Source organism: Tarenaya hassleriana, unplaced genomic scaffold (assembly GCF_000463585.1).
Source record: "Tarenaya hassleriana unplaced genomic scaffold, ASM46358v1 Cleome1, whole genome shotgun sequence".
Taxonomy (NCBI): Eukaryota; Viridiplantae; Streptophyta; class Magnoliopsida; order Brassicales; family Cleomaceae; genus Tarenaya; species Tarenaya hassleriana.
The window spans coordinates 8,723,394-8,742,455 of NW_010960187.1; the positions used below are offsets into that span (position 1 = coordinate 8,723,394).

The window sequence follows — 19,062 nt, forward strand, 5'->3', positions numbered from 1 at the left end:
AACACATATATATAAACTCACTCTCTGCTCTCATCTTCTTCGTACAACACAACTCTCAGTTTGGTAGTGTTATCATATATCCTTCTCTCTTCTTCTTCCTCTTCCTCTTTCATCTGTCTATAATCTCTCCTTGAAAATATTTTTGAGAAGGAAAAAAATGTCGGAAGCTATGAACATATCCGTGAACGGACAGTCTCAGGTGCCTCCTGGGTTCAGGTTTCATCCGACCGAAGAAGAGCTCTTGCAGTATTACCTCAGGAAGAAGGTTTCTAACATCAAGATCGATCTCGATGTTATTCGCGACGTCGATCTCAACAAGCTCGAGCCCTGGGATAGATATTACAGTTGAGTACATTACTTACACATCAAACAACAACAACAAAAAAAAAAACATTCTCACAAACAAATTGGATAATCACAGGGTGAGACAGAAAATTAAGGAAAGAAGAAAAGACAAACACAAAACGAAACATAAACAAAGATTTAGTGTCTCTCTATCTTGTCTTGAAATAATTACCAGAGCCCTGAAGGTCAACCCCACCATTGATGAACTGCAATTCCTTCATCCCTAAGTTTCCCATACAATGCCAAACACTCCCAGTAAGCCCTACCTCCATTGTTGCTCTGGCTTTTCCTCCCTCCGAACCCTAGACCCTTTGGCTTGCACTCCAAGAAAAGCTCGTCCACCATCTTTATCGTCTTGCTCCTCACCATCTCCTCCACCACCTCGGCCTCCGCCTTCATCACCACGTATTCCTCCTCCTTCACATTCTCTCTCATCCATTCCGACATTCCCATTCTCTGCGGTACCGAATCTATCTCGAGATTCATCTCGTTGCTGTTACTCTTTTCTTCGCTCACTGTCTCTATCTTGTACATCTCGAACTCCAGGTTCCTCGTCGGGTAATTCTTTGCAAACCATTCCGTTACGCTCACTCCTTCCTTCTCCGAGGCTCCCACCTCGATAAACACTCGTCTCGGGTAATTTCCGAGATCCAGCGAGTCGCCCATCAGGTCGGGAAGATACCTGGTTCGTTTCAGATACGTTCTTGATTTTCTTGACGAAGCCCTTGGAGGCTCCAAGAGGACATCCTCCAGCTTGTTCAGTGCCCTTTTCCTGGCTTCATCAGACGAGATATCGAGAAGCTTTCTTTTCGAGAACGAGTTCTGATGAATCTTTCCCGTGTAATATCCCGTTTTCCTCATCGCCAGTATCGTGTATTGGAAACGCCTCAAGTAGACGATTTCGTAGTTAGAAGGTTTCGAGAAGGATGAAGGAGGAGGGCCTTGACGAGTGAACTGGACAGCGAGAATGCCCCCAACCTTGAGGGCTCGGTCTATAAACTCAAAAGAGCTGAAATGGCGAGCATACGTGAAGGCGAAATCAAAAGCCTCGCTCGGAGTACTGCTCTGCCTCTCTTGATCAGTCGCGGAAACGAGAAAGATCTCGTCTTGATTCAAAATGCCAGAGCATCCAGAAACAACGAATCCGTCGCTGTCTTCTCCATCGTTCACGAAAAGGGTTTTATCTCCGAGCCGGAAGAGACCTTCCTTCTCCAGATCACGGAAAAGCAAAGGCAGGAGCTCGGGATTCTCGGCATCGGACTCAAAGTGATCGACCGATTCAGCAGCAATGGCGGTAACACCAGATCTCAGGAAACTTAACCAAGAAAACGACAGAAACAGCAAAACCAAAAGCATCGATCTGACAAGGAGGGCGAAAACTCCAGAATGAGGAGCCCTGAAGCAGGTTTTGTTTCTGAAGAGGAAAGGAACATGCTTTTGGGACATGGAATGAAGAAAGTCTTGAGTGATAACAAAAAGCCCCATACTTTTTTTTCTTGTCCTAACCTCAGACAGGACGAAACAACAAGTAAAAGGTTGTGGAGGAGAAATCCGAATATAAAAACAAGAAGAGATTATTAGAATAATAAGCAGGAAAGAAGAAGAAGAAGGAGAAGGAAAAAGAGGAGGAGGAGAAGAAGAAGAAGAAGAAGAGTTCTAGCGAGTACAGAACCTAGCGGCAGTGTGATTCCCACCAACGAGAGAGGAACGGTTGGATTGCTTATTAGACCAAAGGGACATCAACTGCCTAATCCTCTGAACCTCCATCATATTCTCTCTCTGTTCCCACCTCTGCTCTTTTTACAGACACATATAATATATACACATATGTATATGTATGTATGTATGTATATGTCTTTTTTTTTCTTTTTGGAGTTCTGTCTGCTGGTTCAGAATTTCAAGACCAGATCCTCGGATGTTGCCTCCTTATGTTCCTTTTCATCTGTGGCGTTATTTGAAGGAAAGCAACATGGGATGAGAGCAGAGGAGCTTTTTCTTGAGGCCCAAGTTTTCTTTTTTTTTTGTATATTTTTTTTCCTGCAAGAGAAGATGGGAAATGAGAATGAGAATATAAAGGGGTGTGATTTTGTTGCCATGCTTCACGCAAGACCTCTCACTATATTTAGCTCTTTCCTCCAAAATTCATGGGCAATAACTTGCACTACAAGTAATCTCATCACCTCTGTTATTAGGTTTTCAGCTCTCTCTCTCTCTCTCCCCGTCACGCCTCTCCTGTTAATCTTATCCATTACCATTCCCTGTCAATTACGTGGGGTATAAGTCCCAAAATCTTACAGAAAATAACTGTGCCACAACAAAATAAAGGGTTGGTTATGCCCAAAGACGTGAATAAATCAAATCATGTACAATATAATATCGAAATGGTCAACGTATTCATCCATAAGCAATTATTACCACTCTGAATTCCATGTCATATTCAATTATATGAACCCATAAGACCTCCAAGTAAAATGAAATAAATGAAACTACAAATCAAGATAACACAAGGTCGTACTTGTATACATCCTCTCTTTGTGAATGCGGACTAGGTAATAAAACGATAAACTCCTCCCACCATCATGAAGGTGAAACAAGAGAAATAACTCATCTCCATTAAAAAAAAGCTTACAGGGTGTGTAGCTCAAAAGTTCCTACAGAAGTGACAGAAAATTTTCTTACAGCACCGCAAAGTTTGTCAGGACCGGTTGTACCCATTCAAGAGCTCGCTCGTATAATGCCACCTCGATTTTGAGATGCAACATCCACGTTTTCTATTCCTGAACAGAGGAAAAAGAAACGCAGAAACTTTAGTACAAAAAAAGAAGAGAATTACCCACAAAGAAATTTAATGCAGACAGCCCAACAAGGTCTTTGTGCGAATTTAGAGACAGGCATCAGCCAGTGAGGTAACTAGAATAACATTGAACCGTTACGCTACCACATCAACTTATGGCTTCTGAGATAAGGTTCTATTGATGCCACAATGATCAGATAGTACACCTTAGGCTTATTCTTAGTGATGTTAGTTCTCAAATGGATGCATAAAACCACCTTTATTAAATATCCCTATGTCTAGGGTCGGTCAGAAGGATTTTGGTTATATGCGCACTCTGATCTCTAGATGATTGGGTTCCAAACCAGTTTCAGTTCTAAGCCTAACCAAAATTGTTGAGATATACCATGAAAATGCCAGATTAGCAGATCAGAACTATCAGAACCCATCATCAGGACATGGACCTTTACCCAAAAATGCCTATCCAAATTGCTTATTCACGACTTTGCATTGAGCGATGCTACACGAAAAAACATTTTTTGCCATCATGTAGACAGCATTTGCAGCTCATGCTCCCATGAGATAACAGTTGTAAGGTGGTTTGTAAAAGCTACAATAGAAGGAAAGACAAGGTATATACATATGAGGACTCCTTGCTCTTTCTAATGCTAAACAGTTCAGCATACCAAACCATCACTTGCCACAACCACTTTAATTTTGGCCGACGTCCAAACCCCAGCTCATTTTGATCCCAATCCTAAAAGCATCTTAGCAAGTTGCAGGTAAACCATAACCATGGTTTTGCTATCTAGTTCTACAGCCACAAAATCACACACTAAGAAACAAAACACTTTAAGAACTCTAACCTCCATAGGAGCAGATCCATCGTTCTCTTTTTGTTCCATCTTTCCGTGTTGAGCATCAGCCATGCTTTGATCACCAGAAAAGGACTTTTCATGCTCTGTGCCTTTGCTAGAATTAGTGTTATCATCTGGAATAATCAGATCTGCAGGAAGCTGGCCAGACTTCAAAGCCTGCTCGTGAACAAGCCAAATAAAAAGAAAACGGTCAAAATTAACCTTACAGCATCATAACAACAGTAACACACTTGATCAGAGCATGAAGGGACCTGTTCAAGTCTTGCAACTTCTTCTAGCGTCTGGGAGTTAACAATGGCAGCCTGGAACATCATGGAAATAAATCATCATCGTTACTATCAAACATTAAAGGTTTCACGTCCTTGACAAACATGACTGAGTTGATAGAGTGTATCTCTTATTGCTATCTAATCCCCATTTCCAATTCTCTTTCGCCTACACCAGAAATTAATTCCAGGTTCTTATTTTGGTTTCCATCTTGGGAGAGAACTTATATCATGGGTACCTTGGCATACTGAAAATATCAAATCATCGCACCTTGATCGCTATAATCTGTTCTGGTGTAGGAGCAACCACTTTTGGAGTCTCTTGTTTTTCTGCAGTATCAGACGCATTCTGAACTTCCTCTTGGGTAATGGTTCTCGCAGCTACCTTCTTTACCTCTTCTTCAGCTTCTTTAGTTGCAAACAAATTTGCTGCTTCAGCCCTCTCCTGAAATAAAATAAGATTGTCGACATTATTGCTTTCTTTGCTTCTTCTTTTTTGTTAATAGACATTACTGTCTGAAACCCATTTCCTAGTATTGTATTTCCCAATATAAAGAAGTTAGGGAGTCAGCCAATACAGAGGAAAAAAAACAGTACAAAGGATCTAAACAACCCTGAAAATGCTCGTTTCTCATTATTCAGAGTATGAGACAATCTTTTACAAGGCCATCTCGTACTGCAAATAACTCAACTAGATAAAACAATAAATTATAGTCCACCACAAGATTAAATATTATATAAACCCCTGAAGTCTAAAGCTTGAAGAAGCTATGCCAACCAGTCACATTCAAATCCAAACATCATTAGAAATGTTAGCCTTTTAATTGAAATGTAAAAAGAAACAAATTCTAATTCAGAAATACAAAAACAGTTGGTCACCAGAGTATAAAAGAAAAAAAGGAACACCCTCCCCCCTCACCCTCTCTCTGATGTCCTTTTTCTTCTGATAGGATAAATCATTTCCAAACTAATAACTTCAATAACTAGGAATCGTAGCGTAAGCCAGACCAGAGAAAGAATGAAGCAAAGAGCAATGCCCTCACCTTGGCCTTCACTTTTTTGAAATCAAGTACTCTAAGTGATTTTAGCTTGTGAATCACATAAAGGCGATAATTTGGCTTTTTGGTGATGTTATTATCCAGCAAACTAAGGTACTGCAGCTTTGGAATGGATGCAAGTGGATCAATTTCGATCAAGTTCACAAGCCTGTTGTTCGTAAGAATCAAGGTGTGTAGCTTCGGTAGGAATTCTGCAAAAGAACGTCCATATGAGAACCACATTTAATCAAGATAGAAAACAACATCTTTCGAAGTTCTATCAGAACCTGCGATGAACTAACCTCCAATGTTGGGATTTATTCGGGTGATCCGATTATTATTTATGAGCAAAGTGCCCAAGCGGTTGAGGTGCGGAAAGTTCTCTAACTTGACTATCTCATTGTCTGACAAATCAATTGTATCGAATTGGTCCTGTAATCAAGTCAGCATAAGTCAGCTGTGACACATAAAGATGATTAGCAAAATGAAACTTAATGAGAAGAAGTAACACTGTGACAGATTTGAAAATGAAACTGTCTAGCGTCTAACACAACAACATTTTTCTGGGTCAGAATTCCACATAATGAATCTACTATCACAGCCAAAATCTATCAAAAGAAGCCAATTAATAGCTTCCAAAACAAAACGATCAAAACACAGTCGCCCACATGTCTGAATGGATCGATAGGAAATTCCACCTAACACGGAACGAAGAGAAGAACCGGCAAACGGAGAAGAAGAAGATACATACGAGGGAAAAAAAAACACAACAAAATTACAGTGAACAATTCGAGCGATAACAAACACAACACAAACACATTTGAGCCAGAAACAAAGCCGAGAAAAGGACAAAACCCGATAAAAATGTCGGAAGACGAAAGATGGCAGTACCTCAGTGGCACCCAAGTTCTCGATTACGGAAATCTTGTTGCCTGCAGTAAAACAAGGCGAAAAGGGTTAGCAGGAGTTAGGGTTTTCCAAAAACCCTAGGAAAAATGTACAAAAACATGGGCGATAAAATCATTGCCTCGGAGATCTAATTCACGCTCCTTGATGGCGTTGAAGAAATGAGGGCTTTTCCAAATCAAATCAGCCGTGAGCTTCACCATCTTCTTCTAAGATTCTAGGGTTCCTTTGGGGTTTCTCCAACACATTCAGCAGAAAATAAGACTGGTGGAGTCCAAATAAGATTATTCTTAAATTAAATGGTAACAATTGTAATAAAATAATAGTTTAGGATTTATGTGTAATAAAATAAAATAGAAATGTTCATCTGCCATTACACCTAATTTATGGGCTCGTCTGTTTAGGCCCAAATCGATTTAAATATTTCGGGCCTTATTTCATAATTCTGAAACGACATAAATAGTCAGTCCAATGGAAACGATAAAAACCGTTAAAGAGCGGTACTAACGGTAAGAAAAAAAATGGTACGACTAAATATAAAATAGTTAGTTAAAATTTTGAAGATGAATTTTAGCTACGTTTTACTGCAACGTTCGATATAAAAGGGGGTGTTAGAGAGAGGAAATATTTTTAATTATTAATTTTCAACTTTTGAAAGGTAAGAATATAGCATGTAATCTCGAAGGATGAAAAAATATATAATATTTCATGAAATTACAGTAAGATAATATACATGTGGCTTCATATAATATGAATTTAAAGTGAGATAATATATGGTTTTGTTTGTAACATACAGTAGTGATCAATGATATAAAGAAAATATGAATGTGGATTGTGGGGAAAGGGGCCCCTTATGGATATTTTTTAAGGGTTTTTGAAAAATTTTAAAAGACATGTTGGAGAAAGATGAGATTACAATCCTTTGTCTTCTTTCTACTTGTAATATATATATATATATATATATACATGTTATTTTTCATTTTATTATTGAGTTTAAATTTCAATTTCTTTTTGTTATTATATTTAGCAACTTGCTCCGCATTGTTGCACTTTACTTGTAGCTAACAGAACATTTCCAACTCACCCATGATTACGCAATATATATATATAATGCGTGTGTAATTATGCGAAAAAAATGCTAAACTAGTATAATCCAATGCTTTTATGCATAAATGTTAAAACTAATACGAGGGTTAGTATATTATTTTTTGAATTAGCTTTCCATTTAAAAAAATATATCTTTAAAATATTTTATATCACTGTTTTTCAATTATAATTCATTTTAATCCAATTTTCATAAAAACTAAACTTTAAAATATTTTTAAACTATATTTATATTTATTCCGAATTTAATTAATCTTATTTTTAAAAATCACATCACATTTTAAATGGATTGAATATAAATACAATTATACGTTATTGGATTTATTTTTATTCCATTATATTTATTCAAACTAAAATAGTCAAATCTAATCAAAACATAATCTTCCACAATCATTAACAGAGAATCTTTTACTATTATGTATATGTGGATATTACAATGATTTTGTTTCTCTATGCATCATTTGATAAATATAATATTTTTATACCAAGCTTTTCCCGGTCGGTCCAAATTGTCATTACATTACAACGTACATCCAACCAAAAACACCGAGAACTCTAACGACGTAGTTAATACTCATTAAAAATTCTTTTTTTAATACTTAGCATTTGATTATTGTAATGATTATTTATTATGGCCAACACCTTCCTCAGAATGTTCATTTACAATAATGACTGACGAGTCTTTATATTTTTTTTTTTTAAATAAACAAATGGTTGTCTTGCATCTACTTTTAAAATAGGGAAAATCCTAAAATAATACCTGAACTTCGACAAAATAAAATCTAAATTTTATTTTTTATCACATAAAACCTGAACTTCATTTTTTAGTCAAAAATAAACCTGAACTTTATAATCTTTATCATTTTTAATCCTGTTACTGACGTGATATTCCGATATCGTGACACGTGGACGATGATGTGTCAAATACGGTCAAAATGTTGACTTGTCACGTAGGATGTCGGAACGCCACATCAGCAATAGAGTTAAAAATGACAAAGATTGTAAAGTTCAAGTTTATTTTTGACTGAAACATAAAGTTCAGGTTTTATTTGATAAAAAATAAAGTTTAGGTTTTATTTTGTCAAAATTGAGAAGTTCAGGTATTATTTTGGGATATTCCCTTTAAAATAATATCAGCATGGTATGTATATAAATTTATTTATTGTTTTACCTTATTTTAAGTTCAAAGTAAAACCTAACATAGAAATGAAATTTTAAATAATATCTAAGATAAGAACAATGTTGATGGAAACCAATAATTTCACAAGGCAAAAATAAACCGCTTTATATATACGATACTAAAAAATAAAAATGAAACCTTTTACCCAACCCACCTATATTAATAACGGTATTATGGAAGAGCAATATAAAACATATTTATTACATATCATATCTTTTAATGATAAATAAAAAAGATTATCATTTGCGATAAATAATGATAAAATAAATAAATGAAGTTTTACTTAAAAATCCACGTCATTCCCCACTATCGGAGCTGATCCTCACTTTTGTTCAAGTTTGAGCCTCGATTCCGCAAAGAAAAGAAACATTGGGGGTGAATTTAAAAATATGATAGTAACTTGCACGACTTTTAAAATGAATCCAAAGGGTAAAAGAGAAGACTTTAGGGTTACTTTTTGAGGACAAAAGTTTCCGAAATCGTGTATTTAACCCCCGAAGTTTTCTTATTCTCTGTCTTTTTAAACGATAAGAAAGTCGGAGACAGCGTAGTGAAGGGGAAGGAGAATAATACAGACTCGCAGATTTCACCGGAGGAGATCTCCGGCGAACAGAGAGAAAGAGAGTGTTTGCGTGTGCTCTTTTTCTCTTTCGTTTCATCGGTTCGATTTCAGTCTCCGTATCTGCATTTTGCAAGTCTCGAGTTCTTGGTTTTGTCTCCGACAGGTTAGTTTTTTGTTTCTCTACTCAGTAGTTGTCGAGAAGTAGAATGAATGTCGGGATGTTATCTGTAAGGGGAATCTGAATATGCGTTGTGTGATTCAGTCTTTTTCCTTATCTTGGACTTCTGTTACTTCGTTCGTTGCATTTCTTGATTGCTCAAGAGACGAAGATTATGAATTCTAGATTTAGGGATTGCTTTTCTGGATTCTGAATAGCAAGCATTTTGTCTTACTGTGCTCCATTCATTTTTATTGTTTGGCTGCTGAGAAAATGCGGGGAAAAAACGAGTGGTGTTATACTTGAAATAGCAAGTTTTTGATAGTTGAAGTGAAGAAACTTTTTGTTCTTGTGATTACTTACTCCAAGTTTTTTGCTTGATTTAGCTCAATAAGAAAGAAACCGGAGCAGGACCATTTGTTGGGATAGGGTTTTCTTCATGTTTTCTTTGTTCTATCTCCCCTAGTTTGTTCTCGGATGCCAAGCTAGAGAAAATGATCGTGGTTTGACACAGTGATTTGAGTAGTTGAATCTGTCTTTTTCTGTCGATGTTTGTTCCTTCTGTTCTTTGATTTGATTTGGTTTGGATTTTTTTGCCGGTCATGGAACTTTATGCTTTGGATGATGCTTTGATCCTTGGTGGCTGTACTAGTACTATATGAACCGGTGCATAATAATGATAATTCTTTTTGCTATTTTTTTTTTGCTCTCTGATTTTTTTTCCGAACCTTTAGTTAGGTTTGCTTTTATGACAATGTTGTTTTACAATTATGAGACGGTCTTGTGTATCAGCGCATAAATTTGTTCTATCATTTGGCAGGCAGGTGTAAGTTGGCAATGGCTACCTCCAAGCAATCACAGAATGTTAGGAACTTGATTTACCCAGGAAAGCATGCTTTGCTTCCTCCAAAAATTCCTTTTCCTAGCGTGTCAGCATCATATGCTGAATATATACCTAGTGAGTTTAACGGATCAAAGCCTGTTCGAAAGCCCAGAGAAGGAAAAGGGCACCACCAGCGGACTTCTTCTGAAAGCTATCTAACAGAAGAACAGCCTTCTTGGCTTGATGATCTTCTCGATGAGCCAGAGACTCCTGCTAGCAGATCTGGCCATCGGCGTTCATCAAGTGATTCTTTTGCATATCTTGATGCGGTTAACGCTTCAAATGTAAGTTTGACTCTGAATGATTTCAAATATAGGAGTGTGGTTCCTGCTCCTCAACGAGGAATTCAGAAGTTTGATCGTAGCCAAAAAGCCCAGGATGCCTCGTTGTACTCTGATGCTGGTTTTGTAAAACAAGATAATAGACTTTGGAATAATTTGATCGCCTCGGGGGCTCATCCTGGGTTGCTTCCTTCCACTAGAGAAAGCATTGGCCGCCAAAACATAGGAGCTTTGGCTATGTCTCAAGAAGAAGATACAGTAACATGTTCGCCAGCCGAAACAAAGAATTCTGCAGAAAGTCTTTCTCATAACCTAAATAAGGTGTCTCCTGAGAGAAGAATCCCCAATCCTTTTCCTGTCATTTCTGAAGCTGACAATACAAAACATTCCAAACAGTACGTGATTTGTATACTGTTCCTTGATTTATTATGCTTTCAAATTTCTTTTGATGGAAGGTATTCGTTCCAACTTTTTTTGGCCGAGATCTGTGGTGAATATGTCTATAACTTATTTTCTTTTTCAGATTGAGTTGCTTTGGACTTTAAATTCACTTCATGTAACATGCTTAGTTTGTATTTGCTGCAGGCAATTTGCGCAACGGTCAAGGGTACGCAAGCTTCAGTACATAGCTGAGTTGGAAAGGAATGTACAAGCTTTGCAGGCAAGGCTCTAAAGAACTCGATTTACATTTGGCATAAGAGGGGGGAAAATATGCTCTGAGTAAGAGTAGGTGCTTTAACACACTGAACCAGAACTTTTTATTTTTATTTTGTATCCGTAGGCAGAAGGTTCTGAAGTTTCAGCTGAGCTTGACTTTCTTAACCAGCAAAATCTTATTCTGAGTATGGAGAATAAATCTCTTAAGCAGCGGTTGGAAAGTTTAGCTCATGAGAAGCTCATCAAACATTGTAAGTTTCTTTTTGGGATGATATTTTTTTCATCTGATCCTAGTTTTTCCTGAAGTATGAATTTGTAGCTTTTCACTAGGTATTGGATGGTCTATAGATTGAGTATGAGCAGACTGATTGTTGCCCAAATTATTGGATTTTCTAAGGGTATTGTTTATATCAAGGCACAATAAGAACCATAGTTACTGTTCATAAACCGCAAAGAAATGCTGCCATGAGTTTCTGAAGGATTGGTGGAAAGAATGAGAGAGCTCGATGAGATTGTTATATTTGTGGACTTTATACAAAGTCAAACTGAAATTTATTGGCTGAGCACTTATCTGAGATGTGAGAGTGTTTGGAAGAGTGGATCCGGATTTTTTTCAACTTGCGATTGTCAAGTTTTCTTCAGCTTTATGACTATGAGAAAGTTCATGGAAATCAAACCTGCTGAGATATGTCTGAAACCCAATAGACTTGTTAAGAAATAATCACCTTTCTTCTCAATGGGTTTTCAGTCGGTATATGCTGGATGCATATTTTGATTCCGCATCATTTATACAAATGTTTAAATGACTTTCATCTTTAACTTATGTGTAAGACTTATTGCAACATGCTAGGGCCCTTAGTAGCCTCTTGCATGACTTGTTGGCTGCATAGAAGGGCTCTTCTTACATGTAGAATGGTTTTTTACTATGAAAAGGGAATGCATCTTGATAGCGAGTACAATGCATGAGGGCTTTTTTTGTTATCCAGTGGAACAGGAAGTACTCGAAAGGGAGATCGGGAGGCTACGAAGAGCCTTGTATCAGCCACAACAGGAACAAGAGCTGCCTCAGAAACCATTAACCAATCACCGGCGTGCAACTAGCAAAGATCTCGACTCTCAATTTGCTAACCTTTCCCTGAAAAGCAATGATCTGAGCGCTACCCATGACTCTACATCCACGACAGGTCAATTCCACGTTTAGTCAATCGGTTTTTCCTACTGTCATCAGCATCATGGGTCAGAACCCTGGTCAGCTATCTCAGAGCTCTCTGTCTTCCCACGCTGTTTGCCTCCTTATATCGTTGCATCTCTTTTGATTATTGACAAATAAACTCACCTGCATGCACCTGGTAGCCATTACCGAAAGCTTGTATTTTCCAGCAGATGGCTTGCCTGAGGTGGTCTAAGTTAAAGATCGCAAAACCAAAAGTACACTGATACATTGGGTTAGGAATATCGGAAGATACTATGATCTGTACGGTTGTCTGTTTGCCTTTTTATGATAAAGCTGCATTCCTTGACAGAGAATGCTTCATGTGAAGTTTGTGAAACATTTTGTAGAATTCTTAACAGGCCTTGAGATTCAGTTGCTTTACTTCAGATTAGCCTTCTTACTTGTTTTACTTGAAAGTTGTGTTTTCTTTCTTTTATGCAAAAATTTACCAATACATATCAAGGTTTGGCTCCTGAAATAGCCGGAGCTTCAAGAATGAAGTTCCGATGAGGTCCGATGACTGTTTCATCATACAAATGCTAGCAGAAGAACTGAGAGAAAGACGGGGAGAAGGCTAATGTCAGCGGAAGCAGCACGGTTGGGCAGCCTCGGGTAGTCATCGGGTGAAGGCATGACACATTCATCACCGTTGAAGAGAATTCTTCGGGGAAAAGCCCAACCTTCACTGAAGGTGAAGTTCCCTTGATCCTTTTTAAGCAGAATTTCTGACTGTACATTTCCAGTCTCTCCTGATTGAAGCAATACATCATTGTAGAAGGGAAGCCCATAGAACATAGCAGTGTCGTCTGGAACAAGACAAGACCCCCAGATTAATCAAGTGGGTATTGATCAAACAGGGGAGAAGAAGAGAAGAGAAGACAAGTGAACTTACTAAGGTAGCCGTACTGGCGAAGGGGCTTGTAGTTGAAGCTGAATACCTGTTGGATGCTCTTCAAATTCGGGTGCAACACCACCAGGTTCCATTCCGAGTAATTCTTTATTACGTTGAAGTTTGTTACCGTGACCTTAACCCTCCAATACTCTCTGTAATTCACTTTGACATGCCAGTGGACTTTTATTGGGCACATATGCCGTGTACACTGCACCACCGGTGGCACTTCCACAGTAGGATCTTGGTGCTGTTGCAGCAACTGAGGCGCCTCTCCTTTGCTGAAACAATCACAAAAACCACAGATATCACTTCTTCATACAATTTGTTTGCATCTTATCTTTTTAACTACATTGGTTAGCATTGCAGGATGAAAATAGAGTTCGAGCAAAACGGGTTTGAAGAGTTTTACTTGACACAGCGGGCCCCGGACAGACCTTGGCAGCCACAACTACACCTCTGGCAAGGAACAACAGTTTCGTTGTAGAAAGCAGACAACGAGACACAGCATTTAGGGGCCGGTGACGACTGAATCTGCGAATATACGCACGTAATATGCCAAGTTGCTGCCCAAAAAATGCATCATATAAGTCTGAAATCTAACATGTCTTCATATCTCTTAATCTTGCCAAATTTCTTTCAGTAGAAAAAAAAACACACTAGCGTACATACCTAGAGCCTGTTTTTTGTGACGCCTATTTTTCTCGGTGAACTTGGTCGGTTCAACAGAGGTAGCGTTCCCACAGGTATAACCCGGGACACCCAAGGTGAAATTCTCGGGAACAGAGAACTCGTAAGGCTCAGTATCGGAGGAACCAATGCTCATCTGGAAAGAGGAAGCGAACTTGGAAGAATCTTGATTCATGGACGAGATAAAGCCACCACGGCAACAGTTGGCGACCTGAAGGTTGTAGGGAGAACCGGGGAGGAGATCGACGATGACGGGATGACGTAGACAGCAATGAGGGGGCGGGGCCGAGGAGGAAAGGAAGGCGGAGCAGTTGCCTTGCTCGGTTGCCTCCGCCCCCCTTATGTCCCATATGGCTTCATGGTTTTTCCAGTCCCAGCTAATTCTCCATCCTGGCTGCTCTATGTGCCGGTATTGTTGCAGGTTAGTGATTGTTACTAGTACCTGTTCCCCATCCCATTTTCACACACACCACCCGTAAGTAAAAATATAAAATGGAATCGAAATATTAAGTTTTTGGTGAAAATGACCCAAAAAAAAAAATCTGAACTTGCATTGGTTTTCATAGAAAAAGTTCAAGGTTTTGGCCATTTTTCTCTGCAATTTAAAAGTTTTCTTCACAAAAGGTTCAACCTTCTCTCTCGAAAAAAAAAATGTGAAAATTCACATTTTGGCGATTTTCTCAATTGTAAATTATAGTGTAAGATCTAACTGAAACCCAGCTCCCACATAATCACGAGGGTCCCATTGAAGAACAGTGACAGAATTTTCGCCTTTTCCAGTCTCGTAGATATATACATACATATATATATATATATATATACACATACAGATGTAATCCGACAATAATGCCGAAACTTGACAAGTGTATTAGAGGGAAGGACATACGGTGGGTGCAGAGCCGCCGACAATGAGATCCCATTTGATCGTAATGTTTCCGTTGGGGTCCAAAGGATCATACCCTTCTGCAATTTTTTCACCAAAATCCCAAAAACAAAAAATCATCGCTCTCTAATTCACTGCCAAAAACCCTAAACCAATAAAAACAAATGATTTTTTTCTTGTATAAATATCAATGGAACAAAATGAACGATTATATTCAAGAGACTGTGCGTTGGGGGCTTACCAGTTGGTGAGATCGCGAAGAGAAGAGAGACGAACACGACGATGATCAACGTCGAGCCCTTTTGCCTTTGATCGACGAACAACATGTTGATTTTCAGATTCTCAAGCAAGATAAATAAATAAATAAATTTGGGTCGATGGAGAATTTAAAATTAAGAAAAAAAAAATGAGAAAGGAGGACAGAACAAGTGCTTTTCAGATTCCCTGTCCGAGTGACAAAGAGAATGAGCAGCTTGAAAGACTGTCTGACTGTTTGTATATAAACATTCAAGCTGTAAAATAATATTATTTACTCGTATAATACACACATTTATTTACGCACATATATTTGGTAAAGCCCATATCGATTTTTTTTTTTTAATGCATCTGATTTTGACGTATTATAAAATTGCATAATTTTCACCAGGGAGCAACACAACAAAAACAATAGATTTTTTTTTTTTGTTAAAACGCAATATACAAATTAAGGGAGATATTTTATTTCATAAAAAAAAAGGAAGATATTTTATATTTTAATACTAAATTAGGGGAATTAATGAGAAGAGAAGAATGTGTCAGAACAGAAAAGGTGGTGCGTTTTTCTTTTTTGAATTTCTCGTTTTAATTAACCACACACCAAACAAACAAAACACCTGCATCTCTTTTACCCTTTTTTTCATTTTCCTTTTTACTTAACAAATTACAATTTCAACATTTATTTCTTATTCCATGATGAAATTTATAATTTTCCCGTTTCCTAACCCATAGTTTTTTTTACTATGGATAAAATCCAATGTTTAGATTGTAATTGAATTTACACTACAACATATAGGTAAAATTTAGTCCTTGAAGATCATGGTTGATATTTTCAACCAAACTAAACTTAACTGTATAAAACTTCAACAATGAAAAATACATTAAAAAAAAATACAAAATCTAATATTATCATATACACACATATATATATATATATATGTGTGTGTGTACGTACATATATTTTCGATGGCCAAAGTTTTGTTAAAAAAATTGTAAAATAAATTCTTAGGTTGTCAGAAGTATTCTGCCATATAAGGAAAAACAATTGATGGAACTTTCTCTACAAATTGTTAAAACTTCTTAGCAAATTACATTCTATTTTCATAAAGAAATAATAAATTTCGTAGGTAAATATTAATAAACAAATTTCAAATCTAAAAGTAATGCAATTAAACTTTTCTAAATCCATAAAGGGAAAATATCTCTTTGTAGCTGAAGTTTCTCTCTTTGGATTTTTTTTTATAAATAAAATAAGTTCATCAATTTTCCTTATTGAGTTAAACATATCTGCAACAACTGTACGCGCTAATTCACAAAAACTGCAAATTAGTCGAAATATGTAAAACATATTTAGAAAACAATCTCGTAATGACTCATAAAAATGGAAATTTTATTATTTGTAGGCAATGGAGGAATTTGACAGATATTAAGGACCTTTTGTTTATTTAAAACCCAAGAGACGACTATGTAAAATTGAAAATTAATTAATTTAAAATCAACAAAGAAAACATTTTGGGATAAAAAAAAATATATATAAAAAATTCTAGACGGAAAATCTAAAAAGTCATCCGACCTGCCGGATTCGAACCAGCGACCTAAGGATCATCTGCAACCAACTACAGTCCTCCGCTCTACCAACTGAGCTAAGGTCGGAGGTTGAAATCGTAGGTATTTTTTAAATATATAATTGATAAAACAATTCATTTATTTTATTAATTAAAAATAAACCACTACTCATATAAAATCAATACACATATATCATCACTTTGTCGATTAAAATCCAACCATTATTTTACCTATATAAGAAAAAACATCAATATAGTATTTCATATAATTTTGCATCGATATAATTCGATTGGCTATGAACGAATTCAAGAACAATGTGATATTCTGTTTTGATATCGATTTATTTTGTTCTCATTTATCATAAGATTTTACTATATAGAAATCATTCCCCCTCTGAATATATAAAAATTGAAAACGTGGGCATGGTTTATTATTTGAAAGTTGACCCATTTTATATCCTAACTAAATTGAATCTATTAAAATAACTACCTGTCTCATAATAAATTTTTAAGATTTGAAATAAACGAATTCGAATTAATCGTATTCGAACAAATCAACCTCGAATATACTGCAACCGGATAGACTGAATCTAACCGTTTGTCCACTCATATATCACCCTATGAATGTTATATATATATAAGTAGATAAAGATTGATGTTTATATAGTTTGATAACTATATTTAACAAAGCCAGAAACAGGCGCAAAGGTTCTTGGACCCAGATTTGACGCAACGTCCGCTTGCGGAATCGGTCCCGACAGGAGAATACTTCTTGATACAAACTGCATTGCATCTTCTCTCCCAACAATTCGTCATCGATGGTTCTTGTGCCGCGCAAATCTGCCCCGTGTACTTATCCGGTTTCGCGATTATTTCTGCAAAAAAAAAAAAAAAAAAAAACCCAACAAATTATTTTAATATTTTCGTAATTATAACGTAGGAAAAAAAAATATTTAAATACATGTACGTACGAGGAATATGGGTTTTGTAATTGCGTTTTTTTTTTCTTTCTTAAAACTTACTTACCATCACCAATATTCCTCGCCATGGCCTTCTCGCTCCCTGCGTATAATTATTTTTTATTTTTTTTTAAAAAAGCGAATTAACATTAAAATTTGATTAAAAAAAATATGTATTTCCATGATATAAATAAATCAGAGACTTTAAAAACTTATTATACCAGTGAACGATAGGATCAGTGCGAGAATGGCGATGAAATAAACAATCTTCATTTCTTTTGAATTTTATTTTATTTTCTCTCCCCAAAAATACCGAAAAGACAATATTAAAGTTTCTTGTGTTCGTGTTTTTATAGCTACTAATCAAGAAACAAATTCGAGTTTTGTTACGATAATGACGAAAAAAATATACTATTTTTATCAGTAAATTTTGTAGCAGTAAATTTGTTTTTCCCCTTTTTTCTGTATATATACGTGTATTTTTACGTTGCAATGGGTTATAGTTACCTTTTTGTTAAAACTATTTATTTTTTTAAAAAACAATTTTGTTGCCACTTGTTTTTCTTATATATATATATATATATATATATCTTATATATATATATATATATATCGTTAAATTTGATTTTAAATATATTTTAAATAAATTTTTTGTTTTATTTAAATATGTTATATTCAAATTTGATTTTCTAAAAATATTATTATCTAGAATTTTTAAACGGTTTGGTCCTCGGTTCGAAAACCGAACCTTTCTCTCAAACATTAACATCAATGGAATTTAACTTAAATAAATAAATAAAGATGAAATTAGGGCGAAATTAACCCAAACAAAAAAGACGATTAGAACACTAAGTGGACTTCTGCTTCCTCCTTTTCACTTTTCTTTTCTCTAATTAATTTTATTTATCTCTTTTTATTTAGGGATAATTCCATTTAAAACCCTGTACTATTCTCTCGTCGCAATTTAAATCCTGTACTTTTTTTTTATCCAAAAAAATATTGTACTTTTAAAAATTGGCAATTAAAACTCTGTACTTTTAAAAATTGGCAAACAAAACCCTGAACGAAAAAAAATATTATTTAATACTGACATGACATCCTAATCACCTGTCACATCATCAACTCTTAATATTTAATAATATTAATTAATAAAAAATAAAAATAAAATAATATTAATAAAAATAAAATTTTAAAAATTATATACATTCATAAAAATTATACACATATATAAACATATTTATAAAAATTTTAAAATTATATACATATATAAATATATTTATATATACATATATACATATATATACATAGGATGCATATATATCTATATATGTGAGTGCAAACAAAACAAAAGCAAACGGCTCCTTGGCCAGTCCGTACATATATGTACTATACTAGACTTGGAGATGCAGAGATGGAACCAGTGTACTGTGTATCTGTGTGTTATATATGTATTTTTCCCTAAAAAATATTATATATATATGTATGATTTTTAGAAAAAAAATCATATATGACACATATATAAAACATATTTATATATACACATATATCTATATAATACATACATATATATATATATGTA

At 35.8% G+C, this 19,062-nt stretch overlaps 4 protein-coding genes and 1 non-coding gene across 7 annotated transcripts; 1 reads left to right on the forward strand and 4 right to left on the reverse strand.

Annotated features, from left to right (window-relative positions):
* Positions 1 to 339: 339 nt before the first annotated feature.
* On the reverse strand, positions 340 to 2,382 carry LOC104820197. Its single transcript, XM_010550566.1, has one exon. The coding sequence runs from the start codon at positions 1,828 to 1,830 to the stop codon at positions 532 to 534; it is 1,299 nt and encodes a 432-aa protein (XP_010548868.1). The 5' UTR covers positions 1,831 to 2,382; the 3' UTR covers positions 340 to 531.
* Positions 2,383 to 2,806: 424 nt separating this feature from the next.
* Positions 2,807 to 6,469, reverse strand: LOC104820204 (U2 small nuclear ribonucleoprotein A'). The gene is made up of 8 exons (XM_010550572.2): positions 6,327 to 6,469; positions 6,191 to 6,231; positions 5,602 to 5,731; positions 5,306 to 5,511; positions 4,534 to 4,707; positions 4,248 to 4,298; positions 3,985 to 4,152; positions 2,807 to 3,122 (listed from the first exon to the last, which is right to left on the reverse strand). The coding sequence occupies exons 1-8, from the start codon at positions 6,406 to 6,408 to the stop codon at positions 3,117 to 3,119; spliced, it is 858 nt and encodes a 285-aa protein (XP_010548874.1). The 5' UTR covers positions 6,409 to 6,469; the 3' UTR covers positions 2,807 to 3,116.
* Positions 6,470 to 9,011: 2,542 nt separating this feature from the next.
* Positions 9,012 to 13,800, forward strand: LOC104820215 (uncharacterized protein At4g06598). 3 transcript variants are annotated; one of them, XM_010550581.1, is made up of 8 exons: positions 9,013 to 9,214; positions 10,029 to 10,767; positions 10,958 to 11,033; positions 11,154 to 11,280; positions 12,016 to 12,213; positions 12,789 to 12,933; positions 13,100 to 13,219; positions 13,311 to 13,800. In XM_010550581.1, the coding sequence occupies exons 2-6, from the start codon at positions 10,046 to 10,048 to the stop codon at positions 12,818 to 12,820; spliced, it is 1,155 nt and encodes a 384-aa protein (XP_010548883.1). In that variant the 5' UTR covers positions 9,013 to 9,214; positions 10,029 to 10,045; the 3' UTR covers positions 12,821 to 12,933; positions 13,100 to 13,219; positions 13,311 to 13,800. The 3 variants fall into 3 exon arrangements, with proteins under 3 accessions (XP_010548884.1, XP_010548883.1, XP_010548885.1); XM_010550582.2 differs by lacking the exons at positions 13,100 to 13,219; positions 13,311 to 13,800 and having other exon boundaries at positions 9,012 to 9,214; positions 10,033 to 10,767; positions 12,789 to 12,875; XM_010550583.2 differs by lacking the exons at positions 13,100 to 13,219; positions 13,311 to 13,800 and having other exon boundaries at positions 9,014 to 9,214; positions 12,016 to 12,277; positions 12,789 to 12,872.
* Positions 12,721 to 15,173, reverse strand: LOC104820208 (COBRA-like protein 6). The gene is made up of 6 exons (XM_010550576.1): positions 14,946 to 15,173; positions 14,708 to 14,784; positions 13,804 to 14,263; positions 13,544 to 13,697; positions 13,135 to 13,412; positions 12,721 to 13,048 (listed from the first exon to the last, which is right to left on the reverse strand). The coding sequence occupies exons 1-6, from the start codon at positions 15,028 to 15,030 to the stop codon at positions 12,771 to 12,773; spliced, it is 1,332 nt and encodes a 443-aa protein (XP_010548878.1). The 5' UTR covers positions 15,031 to 15,173; the 3' UTR covers positions 12,721 to 12,770.
* Positions 15,174 to 16,526: 1,353 nt separating this feature from the next.
* Positions 16,527 to 16,612, reverse strand: TRNAY-GUA. Its single transcript is given in 2 exon segments — positions 16,527 to 16,562; positions 16,576 to 16,612. It is a non-coding gene; the product is annotated as a tRNA-Tyr (tRNA).
* Positions 16,613 to 19,062: the final 2,450 nt, after the last annotated feature.